Below are 18,336 nucleotides of genomic sequence, written 5' to 3'. Positions count from 1 at the left end.
CAACGTTAATTCCAAACAAACATGTAAGGGGTTTTGGTCCCCTCTCCTGCCTTAGGAAATGCAGCATGTAGAACAAAAGTGAATATTTCTTGATGATTCAGAATCTCATAGCTACTCAGTGACATTTTGCTTGATAGCAACTCTCCTTCATTAATTTTTATTGAGTACCCTCTATGTGTCAGACATAGTGCTGGGTACTGAGGAAACAGAAAAAGGAGATGTACAACTCTGAGGCAGCTGATGACAAAATGATGCCCACAGCCAGTTGGTCTCAATATTATGGAAATCAGAACATCCCTGGAAATTAATATTTTTTAATTAGTTCAATTATATCAGGTAATTTTCTACCAAAACAAGCATAAGCTGAGGTTTTATTATATTAACATAGGCAATAATAAAGTTAATAACATCTAGTTTCTATTCTATTAAGGTCCTCCTCCCATGTTAATTACATCTGAATCACGTTCAGATGTTTCATGGATTTAAACATAAAACCCACAGGGTACTGGCAGATCACTACTGTGGACAAAAACTAGTACAGAAGGGTAAGATTATGCTCTATTCTATTTGTATGTATAAAGAGAAACGTGAACAAAGCTATCTGAACAAAAAGACAACTACAGGGTGGTTTTAAAAGTTTCTCCAATATTTTTTTAATAGATCTTTATTGGAGTATAATTGCTTCACAATACTGTGTTAGTTTCTGTTGTACAACAAAGCGAATCAGCCACACGCACACACATATCCCCATATCCCCTCCCTCTTGAGCCTCCCTCCCACCCTCCCTATCCCACCCCTCTAGGTCATCGCAAGGCTAATCTCCCTGTGCTGTGCGGCTGCTTCCCACTAGCCATCCATTTTACACTTGGTAGTGTATATATGTCAATGCTACTCTCTCACTTCATCCCAGCTTCCCACCCCTCCACCTCAGGTGTTCAAGTCTACTCTCCATGTCTACATCTTTATTCCTGCCCTGCCACTAGGTTCATCAGTACCATTTTTTTTTTCTTTTTTAGATTCCATATATATGTGTTGATCTGAGCTGCAGGTTGTCTATTCTTTAAAAAAAAACTATTTATTCCCCAGAGACCCTACATATCAAGTCGTGTCCTTCCTGATAATTCATTCAGCAGAGGTGACGATCCAGCAACAACCTCTTTTATTTAAATTCACACTTCTCTATTTAGTTTGAATTATTTGGTATAACAGCTATAGGAAGCCAAAATGAGCCCTCCTTCCCCCATAAATTCCACCATAATAGAAACTTTACTACACTGCTCAGCAAACTGAAGGTCTGATTATAGAGCCCGCGTCTACCTGCTGCAGCATCACCAGTTCTCCTGCCTTTCTCTTTTAAAAAATCAGGTTCGTAACGTCTACTCCATCTTCTTTTCTAGTGTATGATGAAGACAACCCAGTAAAATAACATCACTCAAAGCACTTAGTCTCTTGACAAAGGGTCAGTAATGCTAATGTTGATGTATGACCTCTAAAAATGGTTCGTTATTCACCTGACCCAGAAAACCCCACAAAATCATGCAAGTCGAGAGGTTCAAATCTTCACGTTCACTTTAAGAACACTTGTGAAACTGCCCAGGCCATTAAGGGTACACATATCCGAAAAGCCACCAAGTATCTGAAGGATGTCACTTTAAAGAAGCAATGTGTGCCATTCCGCCCTTACAGTGGTGGAGCTGGTAGGTGTGGCCAGGCCAAACAATGGGGCTGGACGCAGGGTTGGTGGCCCAAAAAAGAGTGCTGAATTTTTACTGCACATGCTCAAAAATGCAGAGAGTAATGCTGAACTTAAGGGCTTAGATGTAAATTCTCTGGTCATTGAGCACATCCAGGTGAACAAAGCCCCCAGGATGGGGTGCAGGACTCACAGAGCTCATGGTCAGATCAACCCACACGTGAGCTCTCTCTGCCACACTGAGATGATCTTCACTGAAAAAGAACAGATTGTTCCTAAACCAGAAGAGGAGGTTGCACAGATGAAAAAGATATCCCAGAAGAAACTGAAGAAACAAAAACTTATGGCCTACTAATAAATGACACAAAAAATAAATGCAAATAAAAGTAAAAAAAAAAAAAAATGAACAGCTCCTATGACTGTAAAATGTACTGAGGCTACATAAGCGAGCTACGTGCAACTCTCGTAGGAAAAAGAAGTTACATGAATAATGCTTCTCATATAATAATCATCTCCCTAACCAAAATCTAAGCTTGTAGGCAGGGATCACATCTTAATTTTCTGCATTTACACAGAGTCCTGAAGAGAACTATGTTTTTTTTAATCTTAATTGACATAAATTCCAGCTCTTCCAACTATTGTATTGATCTGTGCTTTCTGAAACAAAAATGGTCATCAATAATTCATATCTCACCAAGAATGAATACCTAATTTCAAGAAACAAAATGAACCCCATACTCAGAAAGGAACTGATATACATCTGAGGCCACAAAAGACTAATTTGAGAGGCATGTGGATGTGGTACCATAAAACTGATCATCTTTAATAATCCTGAGAGGCCAGAGACCCTTGAAGCGTGTGCCATTAAGCATACACCAAGGAGAGAGGGTCTAAATGAACTCAGCAAAATGGTCTTTAAGTAGAACTTTTAAAATCACATCCAAAAGAAACATAAAAATTTCGTTCTTCGATTCAAATAAGACATTAAATCTCACAAGTCTCAAAGATTCTTCTGTACACACACTTGCTAAGGTTCAGCACAGCCCAACAGATCACATTCAGATGCTTTGCAACTAAAGACCTCAAGGCCCAGAAAAGTGCAACTACTTAAGATGACACAGAACGATTACACAGAGGACCAACTGGAGATTTTGAAAACAGGAAACCAAGGATTTTGACTCTCAGTTCATATTCAAGTCCCTAAGATACACAAATAAAAACAAAGGAAACTGCAGTCTGAAAGACTGTCACCTCTTTGGTCATGAAAGACCTCAGGGTAGATGACTGCATTTGGGCTCTTGATTTTCAACTCCCTACTTTACCCTAAGCCCTAGTGTTCCATTTTCTAAAGCACCCCAGGAAAGTTGTTAACTGCCATAGTTTGAGAAGCTCACTTTTTTCCAAGGAAATGTACTTGGACTTGGTCTTCTTTGAGCCCTCATCTGTCTTCCCATGTTCTTCTACAGGTCACATGTCTTCCCCCTTGAGAGCACTCTGAACAGTCACAAGCTCTCTTCCATGTGACAGTCTTGCCCATGTTTGAACACAACTATCTTTTCTTCTCTAATCTTTTCTTCTTCAGGATTGACATTCCCAGTTCCTTCTACCATTCTAATGTGACACCATTGTGTGGTCCCTGACTGCCACCCCACCCTGTCCACCCCAGGTCACTTCTCTGAATTCTCCCTCCATCTAAGACCGTCACAAAACATGCCCCCCCCCCCTCAATAAAATAGATTGTAACACAGGAAGAGTGGATCAGTAAGCTGAACGGGGCTATCACCTTTCTTAACGTAGAAAATATACTTTCATTTATGTGGTATAAGTCAAATTGGCTTCTTTGGCAACTAAATCACACAGCAACTCAAATGTCACTTGGTGGTGACCACTTAGGCTTTTCCAAACATACTGGGCTATAGAACCCAAGTGCAGAACTTAGAACCATTAGCAATAAATGCTATCTTTGGTTGCTTGCAACTTGTTACAACCGTTCTCAGTCCCAGCAAATAGCTTACTCGTGGAAAATTTTATCTTCCTCCACATCTATTTCTTTATTCAATTCAAAAGAAATATACTCAACACCTTGCACTGAATGAGATACAGTCCTGAGTAAGATATACCCTTTGCCACCAAGCAACGTAAAAATCTAGAAGTGGAAAGACATATTAACAATAACACAAGATATAGTTTGCATAATGTAATATCCACAAAGACAGGTACGTTTTGTTCACTGCCCAAGCTCCATCTCCTGTAACAGTGCCTGCCATATCACAGACCCTTATAAGTGTTTATTCAATGACTAAATAAATGACAGAAAGTTCTAAAGGATTTCAGTCAAGGCAGGGATCACATGTAGCTGATGTTGAAGGTAGCTTTTAGACTGGGTCCTGAAAGATTTCTACAAACTGAGAAAAGAGAAGGGAATTTTAAAAGCAAAGAATGAACATAAAAGCAATGGCATATCCAGCCACTCGTGATTCCTATTTCCTGATTAGGAACAGAGGTACCTTATTGTGGGAGATCAGATTGGAATGCTGAGTTGAGGCAAGACTATGTAAGACTCAGGCACAGGCTAAGGAGTTCAAACACCGTGTACAAGGCATAGAACATCTATTCCTCCAGCTTCTCCCACAATTGTGAAGATCTAAAAATTTCTTACCCCATAACACTCACAGTGACTCTGCTTCCCTGATACAAAGGAAAAGGGCTGTAAAAAGCACAAGGAGAAAAGAAGATATACAGACTGCCAACAAACACACGAAAGAATGCTCAACATCATTAATCATTAGAGAAATGCAAATCAAAACTACAATGAGATATCATCTCACACCAGTCAGAATGGCCATCATCAAAAAATCTAGAAACAATAAATGCTGGAGAGGGTGTGGAGAAAAGGGAACACTTGCAATGCTGGTGGGAATGTGAATTGTGTCATACAGAGTGAAGTAAGGCAGAAAGAGAAAGACAAATACTGTATGCTAACACATATATATGGAATTTAAGAAAAAAAAATGTCATGAAGAACCTAGGGGTAAGACAGGAATAAAGACACAGACCTACAGGAGAATGGACTTGGGGATGTGGGGAGGGGGAAGGATAGGCTGTGACAAAGTGAGAGAGTGGCATGGACATGTGTACACTACCAAACTGAAGAGATATGGGAACATATGTATATGTATATCTGATTCATTTTGTTGTAGAGCAGAGGCTGACACACCATTGTGGAGCAATTATACTCCAATAAAGATGTAAAAAAAAAAAAAAAGCACAAGGAGACATGAAGATGAATAAACTAGTTTTTGCAGTGCTTGTAAAAGAAGACATAGGAGGGAGTTAATAAAAAGCCTTAACAAGAGGAGAGGCAATAGAAACAGAAAGAAAAGAATGGCTGTAAAAGACACCTTGAAGGTAAATGGGCAGTGAATAGTGACCTTGGATGAAGAAAGCAAACGAGGCATCCAAGATGACTCCAGGAGCTCTATCCTCAGCGAATGATGATGTCACTGAGCGAAACGGCAAAATCGGTTGTTCCAAGGGATGAGTTTGGTCTTAGTGACCGTGCTATATCAGAGGGCCATCTGGATGAAGATGCTGAAGAAGCAGTTGAAAAAAAGGATTTTCTGGAAAGAAACAGGGACTGAGAGGATAGATCCAGGAGTCATCCACAGATGAGAGAGTTAAAAATGGCAGAAGCAGATCATATAGCACTAAGTACAAAACTCTGAAAAATGATTGCATTTGAAGGATAAAACGAGAAAGTTATGTAGAAAGGAGACAAAGAGCAGCAGAAAAATATTCAGAACAGCACACTGTCGGATGAACCAAGAAGTGCGTCTTAAGAAGGATGAAACAGTCTATAATAATGATAATAATCGTGATAATAAAAATATAGCTACAAACAATGTTTACCAGTGAGGAGCCAAGTACTTTGCACGCATCACCTCACTGAATTGTCACAGCACCTTCTGAGTCATTTTCCCCATATTTACAGATGAAATCAAGCCGTAAAGAGGTTAGTAAATGACTAACAACAGTTCCCACCGAGAGGGAATAGCAGAGCCTGTACTTAAATCCAGGTCATCTGACTTGACAGCCCAAGTTCCTGACCACTACACATATGGACGGCCTCCTTTCATCAAAAGACGAAGAGGGAGAAAAGGCCTCTGACTCGGTGACCAGGTCCATTGAGAGCCATCTCGGCAGACAGATTGGGACAGAGGGCACATTCTGAAAGGTTGCAAAGTGAGTGGGTAGCAAAGAAGTCATGAAAGCAAGTATAAAAACCTGCACATGAAAGGAAGGAAAGAGAGTGTGCTAAGTAAATAGGCCTAGGCAATAAAATTGTTTTGTTTTTTCTTTTAAGGGTGAGAAGGCTTAGCATAGGTTATCAATTCTGGGCCTGTCTTTGTAAATAAAGTTTTATTGGAACAGCCACACTCATTCATGAAGATATTGTCTATGGCTGCTTTTGTTCTACAATAGCACAGCTGAGTAGTTGCAACAGAGACCATACAGGCTGTAAAGCCTATTTACTGTTTGGTTTTTTATAGAAGAAGTTTGCTAACTCTTGAGTAAGAGGGTTTATAAGATGGAAAAGAAGCGATCAAAAGCAGAGGTGGAAAAAAAAAAAAAAGCAGAGGTGGAATGTTGAGTCATGTGAAGGTCAGAGGTGGAGTGTCGTCATGTGAAGGTCTTTCCTAAACAAAGACCAGAGACAAAATCAAATATGCGAACAATTATGAGACTTCAATGTTTCACTGAAACATATTTAATCCCTCAGCGTCACCGGGAATGATGACTGGCTATGCGGTTGGCAGAAGTAGTCACAGAGGGTCTATTCTTTCTGTGTTCCTATTTCTGGAAACTTCAATAAGAAGTTTCAATAAGAAGGAGATAAATCTCTCCCTAAGGTCACTGAAACAATTAAAGTCTGAAAACTGCTAATCATCATGTCCTAAGAAATCCCTAAAGCAAAAAGGTGGCAGTATACCTACTACATAATGACTCAAATAATTCAGAATGATTTATTCACCCATGCAGAATGAAACATCTGTATATGCCTCCTGTGTATAATTTCCTCTTGATTGAGAAGACGAAACCTACTTTTAAGAATTAGCATTAAAGGTTGTGGCAGTAATTTTTTTGGATGAGCAAAACCCCTGTAAATGAGTAAAAAAGTTTAAAGGATATTGTATTGAGAAAAGCCTGCATTATGGTAGCTCATAAAGGAACCCAAGGCAAAGGTTCTATGTAAGATTTTAGCACTCTCATTGCTTTTAATGTTAAACACTAAAACCAGGAAATAACAGTAAACCATAAAGTACTAAAGGCTAATATTGGTCCGCTGCAGGAAAAAAATTTAGATTTTTTAAGGCACTGGTAAGATCAAAATAATGTTTTCCTTCTCAAAACTCCCTGTTACTTCACTAATATTCATAATTACTGTTTATCTTTTTCTTAACCGTATCGCTTTACTTTTTCTTATATAAATAATACATGCTTACTGTAAAGCATTCAAACAATACTGTGAAGTATAAGAGAATAAAAATCACCTAATCACAGCACCTGAGAGAACCATCATTAACATTTTAGTGAACACTCTTTCACAAATCTCTATGTATATCTACGCAGTCATCCATATAATTTTACCTACTTAAATATTACACACAACTCATTTATTATGGACATCGTTCCTTCATTCTCTTTTAAGAAAAAGGAACAACAAAAAATTAAAATGACACTCCATCCCAAAGCAGTAAAATACATATTCTTTCCAAGAGCACATGGAACGTGCTCCAGGACAGATCACATGCTGGGCCACAAAACAATTCTCAATATATTTAAGAAGATTGAAATCATACCAAGCATCTTTTCTGATCAGTATAAGACTAGAAATCAACTACAAGAAAAAAAGTGCAAAACCACAAACATGTGGAGGCTAAACAATATGCAACTAAACAAGCAATGGATCACTGAAGAAGTCAAAGAGGAAATCAAAAAACACCTGTACACAAATGAAAATGGAAACACAATGATCCAAAATCTATGGGACGCAGCAAAAGCAGTTCTAAGAGGGATGTTTATAGCAATACAAGCCTATCCTGGGAAACAAGAACAATCTCAAATAAATAACGTAACTCTGCACCTAAAGGAACTCATAAAAGGAGAACAAACAAAACCAAAGTTAGTAGAAGGAAAGAAATCCTAAAGATCAGAGTGGAAATAAAAGAAATAGAGACTAAAAAAAAAAAGAAAAGAAAAGAAAAGATTAATGAAGCTAAGAGCTGGCTCTTTGAAAATATCAACAAAACTGATAAACCTTTAGCCAGACTAATCAAGAAAAAAGAGAGAGAGGGCTCAAATAAATAAATCAGAAATGAAAGAGAAGTTACAAGTGACATTACAGAAATACAAACAATAAGAGATTACTACAAATATACACCAATAAAATGAACAATCTAGAAGAAATAAATTCCTAGAAACATATAATCTCCCATGACTGAATCAGTAAGAAATAAAAAATATGAACAGATGAATTACCAGTAATGAAATGAAATCAGTAATAAAAAAAAAAAAACTCCCAACAAACAGAAGTCCAGGACCAGATGGCTTCACAGGTGAATTCTACCAAATACTGAGAGAAAACTTAACACTTATCCTTCTCAAAGTATACCAGAAAACTGAAGAGGAAGAAACACTTCCAAAGTCATTCTATGAGATGAGTGTTACCCTGATACCAAAACCAAAGGCACCACAAAAAATTAAAATGACATCTGCCCAAGGTAAGAAAATAGAACAAACCATACAAAATGGTCTCAAATGACAAAACTTTCCCTACCAGTCAGTTCCTCTCAATCTGCTGAAATAAACATTTTTGAAAACCCTCTGTTTTAATTCTTTTAGCGGCTTCCATTTTTAATAGTAGATTTACATCTGTATTTTTTATTTATGAATTATAGAATATAGACTATTCCACGAAACAAAAAGTAAAAACTTAGTATACTTATACTACCACTCACCTTTCTCCCACTTCAACTCCTAATTTTAATTAGTTTCATTACTTTTACATTAAAATTTCCAAAATGTAAATTTTTTTAGTGTAGCAATAATTAGGTGTTCCCTTCCTGTCTAAGTTGATATTAAAATTTTAAGTCCACTAAAATGCAGGTATAGAATTATGATCATGGAATTCACAGAGAAAGAAATGTAATCCTGTATCTTTTAATTCTGCAGCTCAAAGCAGATTTTCCCAAAGTGGCAACTTTTTAAAGCTTTCTTTCAGCTCTTACAACTTCTATGATTTCGTTTCTGGTTCAGTTTCTTATTTATACCTCGTATTGTATACTTTCTTGTTTTTCTTTGTTACGCTGGAGAATTTCCTCAAAAAGCCTTTTTTCATATGGAATACTGGGGGTAAAATTTCTGGGTCCACGTCTGAGTACAGTTTTAGTCTGCCCTTGCATCTGTTTGATAAAATGACTAGATATAGAATTCTTGGTCCAAAACAAATCCCCCTCTGAACCTCATTTGTTTCTAGTAATTGAGATTGATGCTAAGAATTGGTTCCAGTTCCCTTGTAAGATAGCCTGTTTATTCTGTCTGGAACTCTTTAAGATGTTTTTTCTTTATTTTTGGTGTTCTGATGAGGTGTGGGCCTTTACCCATTCATCCATATCAATTTCAGTAGGTCAACCCCAAGATTCATATGAAATGCTTTTCTATTATTTTCTCTTTTTTAACTTTTTCTGTTACGTCTCTTTTTAAATTTCGAGGTTCCTATTAGAAGGCTATTGGTCACTTTTAATCTCTTCATGACTCTGACTTACTTTTCTCTCATATATTTTATCTGTCTTTTTACTGCATGTTTTAAGATTTTCTCTTGTTTTCTACCAGAGAAACAGCTTAATTTGTGCCCTATTGGTTAATTTAATTCTATATTACAGTTTTCATATTTTCAACTGTTAAGCATTGTTTCTTATTCTCTGATTATTCTTTTTCATAGCAGCTCATTCCTATTTTATGGATATAATATTGTCTCAATTCCTTCTGAACTTATTACAATATTTTTTTAAAGTCCTCTGCTGTACTCTGAATTATCTGAGCTCAGTTCTTAGGTTTATCTTCTTCTTTCTTTGACATCCTATAGGTTTTCCTCAAATATCTTATGATCCTTGGTTTTGGTTAATATTTTTGGAGGAAAACATTCCATACTTTTTTTATTCTAAAGTTGGGTAGAGAGAGGAGGAATGAAGTAAAAAACAGTTTAGTTTCTCTTCAGCACTTGTGTTAATTAACAGTCAACAAATTCTTAATTATTCAGAAGAATAATTCTTAACAAATTCTTAATTATTCAGAAGAATCTGGGAATTTGTTTCCTACTCATAGAAGTGAGAGGGAGTAGAAGAAAAAGAATAGGATGGATGTCTCCAAAGTAGCAAATTTGGTATCTGGGAATCTGTTTCCTACTCATAGAAGTGAGAGGGAGTAGAAGAAAAAGAATAGGATGTCTCCAAAGTAGCAAATTTGATTACCCTCAGACTTTTATCATCTGTAATCCAGGGTTCCTAATAGCTGTATAGAAATCTAAGATACACCTTACTGACAATCTTAAAAGGCAGAAATCAACAATGAAAAATGCATATTTAGCATTTCTAAACTCTACTTAACATTTGTTGTCATTTTCAGAAACACATTCTTACTGCCCCATTGGGAATGACTCAAACGATAAAAATCCTTGGTCCCTGGCTCTTTAAAGGGTCAGTTCAGCATGTGTAAGAGGAGGAACTGTCACTGGGAGAAGACTGGCACCTTCTTACCTGCTGCGTGGTGCTGGTGACAATGCCCTGCTGTAGGCGGTAGGCCTGCTCTTGAAGGTATTTCCTAGTCTCGTGATTCCGGAGCAGATAGTTTTCTATCTGGAAATTAAGCACATGTCTCTCTCAAGAACACATTTCGACTCAGCAGAGAGTAAAACCATAAGTGCAACAGCCAGTTGCTAAACTGAAGACCCAAGCAACTAATTCACACATCCTGCCAGGGCCTTGACCCCACAAAACGTATGAGATGGGGAAACTGGCTATTGTCGTGATGCATTATGGGTGTTTTTAGTTCGAAATTTCACTCGCAGGTAACCAGGGTAATTTTTATGTGACTCAGTAGTTGACAAAGATGAGCAAGTGTTTAATTGCCTGCAGGGTTAGAGACCCCTTTTAGTGACTTCTCATCACTTTCCTGTACACGATCGCAATCTTTCTCTCTCACAGATTTTTAACCACTAAACAGTTCAGAAGCTAAATAAATACCCCTACAGTGTATGGATGGTCCTTTCTGAACCCCTTGGCCTTATCCACCAGCACTCAGAAAATTCTTTATTTTAAGGGAAAAAAGGAGAAAATAGGTACAAAATTGGAAGGTTACAGGCTGGTACAACTCAAAACCATATACCAATTTCCTTAATCCACCAGGTTTACATGTTTTTTCAAAAACAGGAATGCTTTTAGCAAAATTCCCAAAAATAAGAAAATGGATTTCTACAGAAAATGAGAAATCTTGAAGTTGCTTGACAATCTATATTTTTATACATAGACAATGTTTTATGAAAAATTCAAACATACAAATGATAACTAGATTGAAATAAAGTATTGAAGAATAACAATATACAATGGATATATAATACACTGAAAAATGTAAACTATTGATTATAATGAATACCTATTAATGTGTTTTTTTAAAGAATGATTGAGATGATTAAGTATGCCATCTATTTTTTTTCAGTTGTTGTTTTTATTTGTTTTCATAATGCAACTTAACCATTTGGCTTCTAATTTGTCACTACAGTTCCCTGGTTAAGAATTTCTAGTAACTGTGAGGCTTCCAGGATTGTTACATTTTCATTTTGCATATGCTAAAATGACTACTACTTAATACCGATTAGGAATAATTAAAATACAGGCTATAATTATCATCATCCTTGGAAACCATAAAGCAGAACAAAATGTACCATTCTACTAAACATAAATGAAGGCATTATAAAAAAAGATCCCTGAAATGAAGCATCATTAAAGTGACACATTAATACCATGACATTATATTACATTAATTTTCTCTTGCTGCTTCCCAAGAAGTCATCTCTTTCCAAGGTGACATTACCATCAAGGTAGAATGTCTTTGCTAAAAAAAGATTCTGCCTAAAATATGACAGGCACACACTGCCACCCAGCTTTGGGTGATTTTGTTTTATTCTTCTACATTTGGCCTCATTAAGCCATGGCCATGGGCCAGTTCTGAGAGCAGCTTGTTTATTCAAGAGGCTCAGCTCACACACAGGCAGTACACCCAAGGCTGGCCCATGCGCTTCCAGGCCTTCCCCAGGTGCACCAACAGTGCTTCACAGACTGAGCCTGGAGGGAATATTTTAGAAAAATAAAATAAAATTCATTGCTCATTTCTAAAAGCTAGTGCAAGGGTAAGGAAGAAAAACAATGCTTAAGTGTCTTTAATAACGGTGAAAGTTATTTGTTGAAAGTATTTGCATCTGGAAAGTTTACAAGGTAAACTTTCCTTCTGTGCACCATTAGAGACCAAGACAGAGAACCAGGACAGGACAGGGGCCTGACTCAGGTCAAAAGGAAAGAGGAAGAGCCAAAAGTGTCATTTATCACATTTGCCAGTACCCCTGGGCAGCAGTGACCTGGGAGACAGTCTACAGTCAGTCAGACATCTTCAGTCTCATTGCTGAAAATAGCAGCAGCACAGAAGGCAAAAAAATTCTGTTTTAATAACGGAAACTTATATTTAAAAAAAATAAAGACTGAGTATAGAATCACAATATTGTTTTATCAGTAGAGTAAAATTAAAGAGCCATAATTCTTCCAGAGGACAGTTCCGTTAAAATGAAAACTTGAATACATAAGAGCATAGTTAAATACTATAGGGGAAAAAAACAATAAACATGAGCTTTAAAGTCACCAATTTTCATTTAAAAAAGACACAACTTTTATAATTAATATATTTGCATACTCTGCATTTGTTCTTTGTTTCTTCTTTTAACCTCCCCTCTTTTTCTGCCTTCTCTGGTTTTAAGTATTGTATATGATTGAATTTTTCTCTCCTTTCTTAGAATATTAAGTATACTTCTTTATAAATATTTTAGTGGTTTCCCTAGTGTCTGCAATATACATTTACAATTCATCCAACTCCTCTTTCAAATAACACTGCAGTTGTCCCTTGAACAAACAGGTTTGAACTGCACAGGTCTGCTTATAAGTGGATATTTTTCAGTAGTGAATACTACAGCATACATGGTCCATGGTTGGTTGAATCCATGGATGAAGACAAGAAGGGCCAACTGTAAGGTATACTCAGATTAAGCCCCGTGCTGTCCATGGGTCAACTGTATACCATTTCACAAATAGTGCAGGTACATTACAAGGGAGTATCACCAATTTCTCCCTTTCACCCCTTGTAACACTGCTGTCTTAGAAAGTATTTCTTCTTTATTTTTGAAGGAAAATATTGCTAGATACAGAATTCTAGGCTGCTGGGGTTTTGGTTCAACACTTTAAATAAATATTTCACTCTACTTCTTGCTTGCATGCTTTGTGGCTCAAAGTCTGATGTAATTCCTACCCTTATTTCTCAATATGTAAGGTATATTTTTCCTCTGGCTTCCTTCAAGATTTTCTCTTTGTCTTTGGTTTTCTGCAGTTTGAACATGATATGCCTACACATCATTTTTTTTTTGCGGGGGAGGCAATATTTATCCTGCTTGGTGTTCTCTGAGATCCCTGGATCTGTGGTTTGGTGTCTGTCATTAATTTTGGCAAATTGTCAGTCATTATTACTTCAGACATTTCTTCTGTTCTTTTCTCTTTCTTCTCCTTCTGGTATTCCCATTACCAGGATGTTCAATGTTTTGTAATTGTCCCATAGTTCTGGGATCTTCTGTTCTTTTTCCCCCCTATTCTTTTTCTCCTCTTCGCATTTCAGTCTGGGAAGTTTCTACTGACATATCTTCAAGGTCAATGATTCTTTCCTCAGCTGTGTCCAGTCTACTGATGAGCTCATAAAAGGCATTTTTTTTGCTCGTTACAGCATTTCTGATCTCTAGCATTTCCTTTTGACTTTTTCTTAGAGTTCCTGTCTGTTTTTATTACCTATCTGTTCTTGCAATTTTTTTTTTACTTTTTCCATTAGTGCCCTTAACATATTTGATCACAGTTATTTTAAATCACCTGTCTGATAATTCTAAAATCTGTATCATATCTGAGTCCAGTTCTGATGTTTGTCTCTTCATACTGTGTTTTTTCTTATCTTTTAGCTTGCCTTGTAATTTTTTGTTGAAAGCCACATATGATGTAGCTAGTAATAGGAACTGAGGTAATCATTCTTTTACTGTGAGGCTTTTATGTTCATCTGGCTAGAAGCTGAGTTGTGTTGAATGTCTGCTGTAACTGTATATGCCAGTTAATTTCTTCTATTGACCTTGTTTATGTCTCCCCTGCTGTTTTGGGTTTCCCTAGAAATGCCTCCTTAAATAAAGTGCCTTACAGCTTTGCTTAGTTGTAATTCAGTGTTATTATAATTGATTTGTGATGGAAGTATAATACGGAGGGGAAGCATTCTATAATCTTATGATTAAATTTAGGCTTTTTTTTTTTTTTTTTTTTTTTTTTAAACCAGGCCTGAGTCCCTGGACTGTGACCTTCAGAAGTGTTTCTTGGCCTTTTTTTTCCCCCTCCCTTATGTGAAACAGGAAGGCTGGAAGGGGCTGCAGTGGTCTAACTGTCTTCTACTAGGTCAGATAAGGCTCTGGTAGAATAGTTTCTCTTGAGGGCAGGCCTTTGTCATGGAGAACAGCATGCTCTGAGTGTATTTCAGAATGGTTACTTTTTCCCTTCCACCTGCCAGAAACAGCAGTGAATTATCCTCCTCCAATCTTCACTGTGGTAACTTGGGCTCTTGTAGCTAAAACCCATGCAAAGGTCAGGGCCTCCCTAAGACTAAGTACCTAGGAGTATTTAGCTGCTTTTTTTTTTTTTTTTTTTTTTTAAGCTCTTAAACTAGTCTACTCTAAGCCTCCAGCAATTCATCAATTACTGTTTAAGCATTCCTCTGAGTTACCAGCTCCATTAGCTTCTGCCCCTGGTAAGCTTTGATTCTCTGTGATTCTCTGTATTACCATCTCTCCCGTTTCCAGGGTGACAGTTTGCCTTGTAACCTCAATTCTCTGGCAGACCTAAGAAAAGTCACTGGTTTTCTGTTTGTTAAGCTTTTTTTTTTCTTGTGAGGATGGGAATGATGACTTCCAAACTCTTTACATGTCTACTCTGAAACCAGAAACCTTGTTTCTGTGGAATATGTCTTTTGTTATAAGCTGACTAATATCCTTCAGGAAAGTGTAAAGATATCGAACATTTGTATATCGCTTTACCGTCTACAAACTGCTTTTCACATATACCACCTCATTTGATCCTCATGGACACCTTAGGTAAATTACTTAATCACTCTGCCCTTCAGTTTTCTTATCTGTAAAATGAGCATATAATAGAACCTACCTCATGGGTTTATTTTAAAGATGACAGATGTTAATTTATGTAAATCATTTAAAACAGTGTCAGGCACCCAGTATAAACTATATGCTAAGTGTCAGCTAAATACAGTTATTGTGTAGCTTTATTTTTTACGTAGATGGAGAAACTAAAGTTCAGAAAAATTAAATACATACTGAACTTACAATGCTGGGAAGAGTTTGATTTAGTCAGATCTTCTGAATCCAAACCTTAGATGGTTTCTTCTGCTACACCACAGCTTCCTCTCCCCTCCACTCCCAACCTTACTCCCTTTAATTCACTGAATGTCTAAAGAACATCCAAGCATGCATGCCAGGTACTGCACTAGCTTCTGAGAATAAAACAAGATGAAAAATATAGGCTCTGCCTTCAAAGAGCTCACAGTCGCTGGGAGAAAAAAAAAAAAAAATAGAGGCAGGTAACTTAAAACAATGTCACAAGGCCAGTGACAGAGAGAACCACAGGAAATTGTGAGAAGACCACCTACCTAGCAGGGAAAAGGGACTCCAAGAAGTCTTCCTGGATGAACTGACCCTTGATTTCAATCTCAACAGATATGCACAGTAGTGGGGAAAGCACAAGTATCATCTAGATTCGAGCAGTGATTCTCAAATGTTACAATCATCAGGACAACTAAGAAAAACACAGATGGCTAAGTCCCACCCCAGTTTCTGAGGCCCAAGAATTTGCATTTCTAACAAGTTCCCTGAGGTAGAGCAAAACAAAGACTAAGGGTTGGTAAGAGATGAAATCGGCGGTGAATAGGAGGCAGATCCTGGGCAGAAATTCTTGATAAATTAAGGAGATTAGGCTTTATCCTAAAAGCCACCAGGAGGAATGGATTGAACATTTTAGTCTGATCAACTTCACCATGAAGGAAGATGGCTATTTTTGACTGCAGCATGGAAAGCAGACAAGAGGATGTAATCATCCTGGTGAGAGAGGATGAGGTTTGAATAAAGGCATCTGTTATAGGAATAGAGGGAAGGAGAGTTAATTAGGAGATGTATGCGCTAGAATCAGTAAACTTGGTGACTGATTGGCTACAGAAGATATAGAGGGAAAAAAGTCAAGCTTAGGAGATTGGACAGAGGGTGGTACCACCAGATGAAAGAACAAAGAGGGAAGAAAGATTTAGAAGATTTCCCAAATAACATCATAATAAAGGTGGAGCAGGCTTCCTCAGATGGGAAATATTTGAGCACATCTAAAAGTAGAGAGAAAGGTAGCCATAACCATAGAACGAGAAGGATGAAGATATGAAAGAGCGAGGGAATGACTCACAGGGCAAGTTTCCAGCACAGGGCAGAGATTTTGGGGTCAAAGGCACTGAAGATGGCTGGGCTTTGAAGGGGAAGGTACCCATCATCCTCTGGGGTTGCCAGAAAGGAGGTGGGCATGGGTGTGGATTCAGACACATTTATAGACAAAGGTGGTAAAGCGAGATCTCAGTAATGCCCTAAATTTCTCGATGAAGAAGGAAGGGAAGGCTCTAGCTGTTGAGGATGAAGGGGATGAAGGTTGTGCTAGCTGTCATTCACTTGTACACATTCTCCAATGGACGAAGAGGGAGGTATCCATGCCTAAGTCTGGCATGTTGATGCTGTAAGAATGTTATTTTACTCCACTTAAGTTTCATGACAAGTTCTAGTCTTTATTTTATTCCTCCCCCAGTCATGCATTATGCCAGTCATGATCATAAGAATACAAGCTAATGTGAAAAAAGCTTTGTAAAATACAAAGCACTGTTCATATGTTCAGAATGTATTATTCACACAATTCCACTAGAATGTGAATTTATTATAATTAAGTTACTGATCCTTCAATACCTTCTGCAGAGCCTCTTCTGTTTTTTCAGGGTTTGTTTTTAAGGCTTGAGAAGCATCATACATAGGAATTGGCATAAATCTCAACGTGTAGTTCCTAGAAAAAGGAGAAAATGGTATGTTTATTTGAAAATAACTTCCTATTATCTTAATTCAGCACTCTTTTAAAATCTGAAAAGAGTTGCCAGACTGCCTTAGAAAACTCTAAATTACCGGACCATCTTAGGCCCCTCGACTGCAGGTCAGCCTTCTCTCCTACCACCTTTGCGACACCACAAGTGACCTCGTCAATTCACGCTGTCTACAAAACCTACACAACTTGAAGGAATCTGGTTTTGTTGTTTTGCTTTCAGTTTTCAATTACAGTAAGGACAGGATTTTCAAATTGGAACTGGAGAGATGGTCTGAGAGAAAGGCTGGGAAAAAAGTCCAGCATCAACTTGCTACTTGGATTTTAGTCACCAACAGATCTGAAGGTAACTTGATTACCACAGTGACAACGTGACAGACAGACCCAGAACGGTAGAGGAAAACCCCAAAATAGAACCAAAACATTTGCTCGCCAAGCCAAGGATGTGAGCACCCACAGAAACAATCTGTTCAGGCTCTGGGCTCCTTTAAATAACCAAGTCCAAGACCAGTGACCGTCTTTAGAAAACCTTCCTGATGGCTCAACAACCTGACCTCTGCAGGGCCTGGCAGTTGGCTCCCCAAATCAGCCCGAGTGCCCCAGGCTCTAGACACCAAGTAAAGCAACTGTGGAACTCTGGGTCTATGTAATACCTCACACGGCTGTTACCTGGCTGGTTAGACACAAGAATGCAAGGGTGAGTCATTTTTGCGTGAGAACTCTAAATCCGCACTCTGGCCTGTGTTCCTGAACTTGCTACAAAGTGCTATGTGTCTGGACGAACACTCACACCTGCTCCCCTACCACAAACTCTAGACCTGGAGATGCCACCTCTCTCCCAACCAAAATGCATCTGTTTCTACAACAAGACACTCAGGAAGGATGACCTTGTGGGCCACGTGTTGGCAACCGGTACCTAGGCATCCCACAGCTGGCTTGTTTCAGCTCTCAACAACAAGCAGGATTCGTGATATAACTCTTATGGATAGTCAGATGGCTTCTACTGGAAGAATAAATTAACAACTAATTCCTAAAATAGGTACTAATAATGAAGAAATAATAAAGAAAATAAACAGTCATCTTAATAAAAGCAGCCAATCTGGATGGTTACCTAAT

The 18,336-nt window shown here is 37.8% G+C and overlaps 1 protein-coding gene and 1 pseudogene across 3 annotated transcripts in view; one reads left to right on the top strand and one right to left on the bottom strand.

Annotated features, from left to right (window-relative positions):
- The window catches only part of CARMIL1 (capping protein regulator and myosin 1 linker 1), a 319,600-nt gene that overhangs the window by 75,763 nt on the left and 225,501 nt on the right, over window positions 1-18,336 (bottom strand). For all 3 annotated transcript variants that reach the window (XM_024751952.1, XM_024751953.1, XM_024751954.1), the window contains exons 23-24: window positions 17,094-17,187; window positions 10,510-10,608 (exon numbers count right to left, since the gene is read on the bottom strand). In XM_024751952.1, the coding sequence (XP_024607720.1) occupies window positions 10,510-10,608; window positions 17,094-17,187 (193 nt within the window). The remainder of the gene's footprint in view (window positions 1-10,509; window positions 10,609-17,093; window positions 17,188-18,336) is intronic.
- On the top strand, window positions 1,496-2,048 carry LOC112404110 (60S ribosomal protein L17 pseudogene; annotated as a pseudogene).

Source organism: Neophocaena asiaeorientalis, unplaced genomic scaffold (assembly GCF_003031525.2).
Source record: "Neophocaena asiaeorientalis asiaeorientalis breed wild unplaced genomic scaffold, Neophocaena_asiaeorientalis_V1.1 scaffold165, whole genome shotgun sequence".
Lineage (NCBI taxonomy): Eukaryota > Metazoa > Chordata > Mammalia > Artiodactyla > Phocoenidae > Neophocaena > Neophocaena asiaeorientalis.
The sequence above is the reverse complement of the archived record's forward strand: the minus strand, read 5'-3'. Positions and strand labels throughout refer to the sequence as shown.